Source organism: Nannospalax galili, unplaced genomic scaffold (assembly GCF_000622305.1).
Source record: "Nannospalax galili isolate Female #2095 unplaced genomic scaffold, S.galili_v1.0 scaffold341, whole genome shotgun sequence".
NCBI lineage: Eukaryota > Metazoa > Chordata > Mammalia > Rodentia > Spalacidae > Nannospalax > Nannospalax galili.
In genome coordinates this window covers 732,466-740,867 of record NW_008346082.1, presented here as the reverse complement: position 1 = coordinate 740,867, position 8,402 = coordinate 732,466, and the positions used below count along the sequence as shown (strand labels likewise).

Below are 8,402 nucleotides of genomic sequence, written 5' to 3'. Positions count from 1 at the left end.
AGTATCCTGTGACTGAGGATGCCACATTCTGTCTGCCGCAGAGCGGTCATTTTTATCCAAATTCAAAAAGTTTAAAATGAAAAGAGTATGGTGTAAAAGATTACTTGGTGTCTGGGGATATAACTCCCCTTTTCTTATTTTTTGTGATTGTGTTTTTAAAGCACCGTGAGCTCTTTTCACTATACCTTGTCCTTGTGGGTTATATGGTATCCCAGTTTTATGCTCAATGCCCAATTGCAAACAGAAACGTTGGAACTCCTGACTGGTATAGCCAGAGCTATTATCTGTTTTTATAATGTTAGGGATCCCAGCTATGGAAAAGCAAGTCAAGCAATGAGTTATAACATTTTTTGTGGCTTCCCCTGTTTGTGCAGTAGCCATAATAAAGCCAGAAAATGTATCTATTGTAACATGTACATAGTTTGCCTGTCAGAGCATAATCTTATATAGTCTGATAAATCACCTTTCTTTCTAAAAGGCCTAATAGCAGCTTGACAGGCTCCATTAGCATTCTCAAACGCAAGCTGTTTCACTAAGAGTAAACCTGCTTCACTGTCCCCCAGCAAGCGACCGGCAGTTTGCAGTAATCGAGCCACAAAATCCTGATATGGCTCATCTGGACCTTGCTTGATCTCAGACAAATCCTCAGTCCGCCTACCACTAGACGGCAGTTTATACCAGGCTCTTTGGGCTGCAGCGTTAATCTGTACATAGGCCGCAACATCATACTGCAACTGCTGAGCAGTATCCCTATATTGTCCTTCACCAGCTAACATATCAAAATCTATGGGAATATTTTGCGCTCTATTGGTATTCACTGTCACCTGGCACTGTTCCTCATACTCAGATTTCCACAACAGATAATCTCCCCCTGAAAGGCAAGCACGTGCCATCTGTTTCCAGTCTCCAGGAGGAAGCGCATCCCTGGACAGGGATTCTAATAAAGCCTGGGTAAAAGGGGCAGTGGGACCATACTGAGCACAAGAAGTCTTTAGTTCCTTAAGCTGCTTAAAAGGCACAGGTGCATGAGACCGCACCCTGTTGCCCTGCTGATCAACTTGCTCAGAAACTGGGAAGACCTGAAATCCATGCACTGACTCTCCTCGCTCTACCGCGGCCCCAATGGCCTGTTGTAGTGGAGATTGTGTGGTTCTAAGCGGGTACCAGATTCCTGCCAAAGGCTCCTGAGCCATGACAATCATGGGAGGTGCAACAGCCTTCGGTGGCTTCGGAGTGCTATAATAGAGGGTGTCGGGGGTAGTCTTAGCTCTTTTCTCTTTGTTATTTAACATTTCCTTCTTCAAAGCCTCTAACTCCACCCTTAATTGCTCAATTTCCCAGTGATAGTTAGACTTCTCAGACAAAGCAATTAGAGGTGGATATTTTTCCTGATCATACTTAACTGCCTCTTCTCCTAGGGCAGACTCATTTTCAGGGTCAAGAGATCCCTCTTCTAGCCCCAGACGGGGGTCCTCATAAAAGGGTGCAGGGCTAATGGAGCTGGCTCTGGCAGAGCAGAAGGTTTGGTTTCACTTTTATCCCAGCCGCCGTTTATCGGATTCTCCTCTTTAATCTCAGCCTTTGCTCCTTGGGCCCCAAGCATATTCCTTACAAAAACTGAACGACTGTTTCCTTGCCCCGTCTTCTCCCAAGATAAATACTCACCGCTCCCCAATCTTACGGAGTGCACTCACTTAACTTCTCCAGTGGTGTCCTTCACTTTTTCCCCCTGCTTTTCAGGTCCCTATTCCGGGTGCCACTTGCCAGTGCCAGCCGGCCAAGACAGTACCTGAAAGGGGGAGTGAGGATTGAAAGAAAAAAAAAGAGACAGAAAAGATACTTGGGAGGACTGTCAGTAGAGACTGCAGCTGGGGTTTATTTTAGCTCCGCCTTTTTATACAGAAGAACTCAATTAGTTTCAACAGCTGTTTTTCCCACCTGTATCTGAGGGTCAAGGTGTGGTCAAATACTTGTTTTGTGAGCTCCACCATATAAACACATTCCTCCTGATTTGGCAGATTAGGTACTGGTGTGCAAAACACAAACTCAGTAAACAAGCCTGCCACAGCTTATGTACATAATGGATTAATAGCTCCCGACATACTATGAATGTTGGCTCAGTGTAGCTGAAGTCTAGAATGCATGTGGAATAGGGGAGGATGAGGAATTCAGAAAGACACATCAAAAACTTCAGATATCTGGAGTTGGAGAGATGGCTCAGCCATTAAGAGCACTGGCTGCCCTTATAGAGAACAGGGGTTCAGTTCCCATACCCACATGGCAGTAACAACTGTTTGTAACTTCAATTCCATGGAATCCTATGCCCTCTCTGGCTTCTTTGGGTGTTGCATGTAAGGGTGCACTTACATACATGCAGGCAAAAAAAAAATCGACGTATGTTCTCCCTCATATGTGGATCCTAGAACCAGACTGTGACAAGCAAGTATGCAACCAGACATAACTACAGGAACCAGGATAAGGAAAGGAAACAGGGAGGTAAAGGAAAAGAAATAACCTGAAAGAGAAGAACAGTAGGAAATAGGCCTTAATAAGGGAGCTATGGATAAAAATTGGGTTAGTTTAAGGGAGGGGGGACAGAAGGGTATCCAAGGAATCTTAGGGGATAAAGGGAAAGTAGGAGTTCAAGAGTAGGGCCATGGGAGAAGGGTATTAGTAGGGGAGAAAGGGGGAAAATGGGGGCACCTTAAGTCAGAAAACCATGATGGAGGGGTGAGACAATGTGAGAGATAAGCAATGCCTAGTTAGTTTTGAAAACCAGAGAGAACCATATTACTCCTACAACTACTGACAAATTATACATAGCAGATCAAGAAATATATGTCTAGGTAAGGTTTATCTGAGAACAACTAACTGATCTTTGCCCAAGATATATGTACATGACACACAGTAATTAAAAATACCAGACTGGTGAAACTAACCTTCTAGGATGTTTAACAGATATACGTTGAAGTCTATAATAATTTGGTCAGAGGGACATAAAGGACGCTTTTTGCTCTTTGCCCTCCTAGGTCGACTAGTTCCAGGGGAGTATGAGCATCTCTCAAAATGTCCTATAATGGTGGTGGGTCACCTGTCCTCTTGATCAAGGAGGCCGAGGAGACCCCACCAGATGGACTTGAACCAGTGTCCAGTCTATAAGAGGGAGGGTCAACACAGAGGAATCATTTCCTCCATGCTTCCAAGTGAAGCCAACCATGGTTGAGCAGGACCTTTGACTTATCTTCACATAGGCAGAACTGATAAGAGAAAGGAGCCAGGGGCTCCTCCCAAGCCCATGCGACCCCTGAGGAACAGATCCTCAAATGACCTTAAGAGTAAAAATAAATCAGTTTTATCTGGACCAACTGTATGGCCTTAAACACCCAAAGGTCAAGTATAACCAAAGATTAAATGGGCCAACATAATTTGATAAGAATCCATATGTATAGCTAAAGGCTACATAACAAGCAACAATGCCAGACAAGCGATACCTTCTTTGGAGTTGATGGTGGCCAAGGGATTCCCAGATGGTAACCCAGCATAGAACTGGGAAAATGAACAGTAGACCCCAATATTATCCAGAGGAATATAGACAACTGATTAGTACTAGATGAAGAACAGCTGACCCTCCTAAAACAAAGACCTCTAGATAGGCTGACTAGATTCCCCAGAAGGGCAAGTAGTGGGGAATGGCTGGGGGTGGTGACAACACAGTAGCAGGGATATTAGAGTAAAAGGGCTCTAGTAGGGGGAGGGAGGCTATGGGAGGGTGCCACCTGCGAAGTGAGTGATGAAAGAAAGAAAGAAAGAAAGAAAGAGAAAGAAAGGAAGGAAGGAAGGAAGGAAGAAAGAAGTCTTCAAAGCATAAAAATTTGCTCCTTAATAATTAGTAGATGTGAAAAACATTACCATTGAAATCTACCTGATGACTTTATATCCATGCTCATATGCCAAGGAGCTCAGAAATTAAGTGATTGTGACTAGTAATAATCAGATATATAGAGATTAGAAACACGTGCATCTTAGTGTCAATTGTTTTAAAAACGAAATTTTCTGTATGAAACTTTAATAATGAAATGGTGATCTTTTTTAAAGTTTAAAACCTCATTAAATTTTATGTCTTACAGGGTTTATATGGCGTACAATATTGTATAACTCTATTAATTCAAGTGTAAACCTAAAAATTTACAGCCTGTTTTGAAAGAGAAGCATCTTAGCTTTGGTAATTGTTAATGAGTATGTCAATGCTCTTGTAATGAAATGTTTCTTCTAATTATATGGTTATTATATAAATAATTAAAAAAAATTTCTATTCTCAGTTGGGTGTGGTGGTGCATGCCTTTAATCTCAGCACTAGGGAGGCAGAGGCAGGTGGATCTCTGTGAGTTCAAGGCCAGCCTGGTCTACATAGTGAGTTCCAGGACAGTTGGGGGTAAAGGGAGACCCTATCCCAAAAAAACCAAAAAAAAAAAAAAAAACCCAAAGGAAAAAAAAATTACTCTTCTCTTAGATTTTTATGTAGATATATTGTATTTTTGAATACTGACTTTTTTTCTTTTTCCAAACCTTGTACCTTTATATATTTGAATTTTGTGCATATATTTTAACAGACTTAACTTTCCAAGAACAGCTGTACATTTACAGAAAATTGAGCAGATGGTACAGATCTTATCCCTTCTCTTCCATCCCATCCTGTAGTTTTTTCTGTTATTAACATCTTATTGCTGGGCGTGGTGGCACATGCCTTTAATCCCAGCACTAGAGAGGCAGAGGCAGGTGGATCTCTGTGAGTCTGAGACAAGTCTGTTCTACATAGGAAGTTCCAGGCTAGCTGGGGCTGTAGCGAGGCTTCATCTCAAAAAGATCTAAGGGAAAAAAAAAAAAAAAGATGCAACATCTTACATGTGTGCAATGTTGGTGCAGGACAAAAGAAGGTGGGAGGATGCCCTGAATCTGGAGTTATAGACAGTGTAAACTGCCTTGTGGGTGCTAGGACGTAAGCCAGGTTCTGCAAGAGCAGCAAGTGCTTTTTTTTTTTTTCCCCCTCTTTTTGAGACAGGGTCTCCCTGTAGCGCCAGCTGTCCTGGAACTCTTTGTAGACCAGGCTGGCCTTCAACTCACGCTCAGAGAGATCCACCTGTCTCTGCCTTTAAAGACATGCACCAGCACACTTGGTTGTTATTATTTTTTTTTAATCCTATAGAATTACATTATAAACATAGACATCTGCAGGTATAGAAAGTGCTTTTACCTGCTGTGCTACCTCTCTAGTCCCTGTAAGTCTTTTTTAAAAAATTATTTTGCATGTATGAGTGTTTTACCTGTGTATATGTAAGTGTACTATGTGTATGCAATGTACCATTGTTAGCCACAATGCAGGTGGTGGGAACTGAACCTGAGTCCTCTGCAAGAACAGTGCTTTTAACCACTGAACCATCTCTTCGGCCTCCCCCATAAGTCTTATTTTAAAAGTAAATAGTTTATTTTATGTGCATGAGTGTTTTGCCTGCATGTACGTAAGTGCTCTACATGCATGCCTGATTCCCATGAAGGCCAGAAGAGGACTTTGGAGTCTATGAAATTGGAGTTTCTGCTGATTGTGAGCTTCCATGTGGGTGCTGGGAACTGAACCCAGGTCCCCTGCAAGAGCAGCAAATGCTCTTTAACTGCTGAGCCATCTCTCCTAAATAAAGTGTCAATAAATAAATAAATAATAAATCAATCAATCAGTAAAATGTTATTATACAGAATAATGTGTTTTTATTTTGTTAGGTTTTTTGAGACAGTGTCTCATGTAGCCCAGCTGGTCTCTAAGTTGCTAAATAGTGAAGGCTAGCCTTGAACTCTTGATCCTTCTGCTTTCACTTCTGAAAACGTTGTTATAGGCATGTGCCACCACACTAGGCTGTAGATAGATTTTAGGTTTTTCCTTAGCTTTATTATTTATTTATTTATTTATTTATTTATTTATTTATTTATTATTTACATTATCAGTGCTAAAGATTGAACCTAGGGCCTTCTACTTGCTAGTCCTACTTCCTACCGTAGAACCATGTGCCCATCCTCTTTAACTATGTTAATATTATTAATTTTGCTGTAGCTAACTGGACTTGTTTAGGTCTAAAACTGATTAAATGTAGCTTCCTTTTCATTCACATGAAAATATGAATTCTTCTAGTTTAATACTTAAAAGTTTGAGATTTCTAACTGTTATGTCTGTGTTATTTTTATAACCCCAAGTGTCTCTGTCACTTTGGAGTACATGCTTAATCTTCCATCATATTGAACATTCTTTGACTGTCAGCTTTATTAATGCTACCATGCTGTATAAACTATGCCTGACTTCTGATCACCCCCACTGGAACTATTAAGACCAGTATTATTATATTTATAGTATACTTTATTGCTTGTGAGCTATCTTACGTGCGTAAGTATATAGAAAAATGTTTTGTATCCAACTACTCAAAATATTCTTGCCGCTAACATCCTTGCTTATATATACACTGTCAACTTTTGTCTGGATTACCACAATAGACTACCCCATCCCTTTTCCCTACAGTTCATCTCCATAACAGCCGGCACGGTCATTTCAAAGTGTAATCAAGTCATATTCCTCTCATATTTAACACTCTAAATAATTTCCCCATGTACTAGAATAGAATCCAGATTCCTTACCATGACCGAACTCTGTAGTCTCCATTGAGCTGGCTCTTGTATGTAGTAGTAGTTGGTCAATCAATAGTTGTTTTTTGTTGAATGAATGATCACAGGCATTTTAACTTTGCTTGCCTAGAACCTCATAGTTTTAATAATTGACATGGTCAGGATATGAACTCCAGATCTCTTTTTAGTTATAGTTTTTTGAAATATGGTCTCATGTAGCTCAGGCTGGCCTCCAGCTCTTAATGTAGCTGAGAACTACCTTGAACTCCTGATCATCCTGACTCCTCTCTCAAGTGCAAGGATTCCAGGCATGTATCACCATGCCTACCTGACCCCGATCTCATATTTGCTGGTTCAAGTTACACCAATCTTCCACTGGGCATGAGCTGAAGTATTCTTTTAAAGTATATACCCTTGTTAGTTTATGTTGTTTTTAATCATGCTCATTCTCAAGACCTTCTCTTAATTCCATTTCCTCGTGTAGAACATTCTCTATGGTTTCAGTACCCTGTATTTGTGTTTGTTGTGATGCTGGTGGTGGGTAGGTGGGGTTGGGAAGATGAGAGTGGGGAGGGAACTCTTAATGCATGCCAGATATAGCTAAAAGTCCCAGATAGTATTCTCAGATAAGTAATTTCTTTTCCCATGGGTGTTTGTAAGAAAAGAAGCACCAATTATTTGAGGATGAGAGGACAGCTGGATAGAGGTTTCAGTTTTATCACTGGAACTGGGAAATTGGTGTCACCCTCATGCGTACAAAAAGCCCTGTGAAACATTCTGAGGCCAAGCCCTCTACAGCTGCCTGGCAGAGCTGGGCAGGTATTCAGGTGCTCCTGCTCAGAATGGTCTTCCTACTGTTCAGCTTTAGCCTATTTCATTGGGCCAGTGCCATAATCAGAAGTCTGTCCTGTAAGCCAGAATTACACAGGGAAAATAGCAGTGGGAAGTCCTGTTTCTGTCCAGTAAAAAATTTTACCCACCTTTGCCGGGCGTAGTGGTGCAGGCCTTTAATCCCAGCACTGGGGAGGCAGAGGCAGGCAGATCTCTGTGAATTCAAGGCCAGCCTGTTCCACATAGTGAGTTCCAGGACAGCTGGGGCTACAGGGAGACCTTGTCTCAAAAAGACCAAAAAAAAAATTTTTTTTTTTACCCACCTCAAATGTAAAATCTATTTATAGGTAGCTGTGATTTTTTTCCCCTTTCTCTTTACTTGGACCTCTTACTATATGTTTTTTTTTTTTTTCTTCTCCTTTCTGCTTCCAGTATTGTTTTCAAGAAGAAAGCCCAAGGAAGCCATTGCCCACTGCTGCTGCCCAGTGTTGTAAGTGAGAAATTTGTCTCTGAACCTGTCTTAGTTACAGCTTTCTGTCCATTCTCCACAAATGAGGCTTGTTTTGTGGGGAGGGTGGAGATGCAATGTGTAAACAAAAGCTGTTCCAGAGGTTCTGTCCTCAAGTGACAAGCCTTGATGGCTATTCACCGTTTAGTTTCAGAAAGAGTCTTTTGGTTTTGTGTGCCATAGATGGGGTAGGGCAGGGCAGGGCATTTTTTTTTCTTTTCTTTTCTTTTCATTTTGTAACTTTTACGGCTAGGTACCTGTTACTATTTTTTTAGGGCCCAGTTTGAAAATCTTCACCTCTGCATAGTCCTCTTGCTGTTTCGTATTTCCAAAAGTATATCTTAGTCTTTCCTTTGTGTTTTCATGTACCTTGTATATATATTAATTATATACCCTATCA

The 8,402-nt window shown here is 41.1% G+C and overlaps 1 protein-coding gene across 5 annotated transcripts in view; it reads left to right on the top strand.

Annotated features, from left to right (window-relative positions):
- The window catches only part of Unc13b (unc-13 homolog B), a 241,504-nt gene that overhangs the window by 74,247 nt on the left and 158,855 nt on the right, over positions 1 to 8,402 (top strand). For all 5 annotated transcript variants that reach the window (XM_017800429.2, XM_029567943.1, XM_029567944.1 and 2 more), the window contains exon 7: positions 7,927 to 7,984. In XM_017800429.2, coding sequence (XP_017655918.1) covers positions 7,927 to 7,984 — 58 coding nt within the window. The remainder of the gene's footprint in view (positions 1 to 7,926; positions 7,985 to 8,402) is intronic.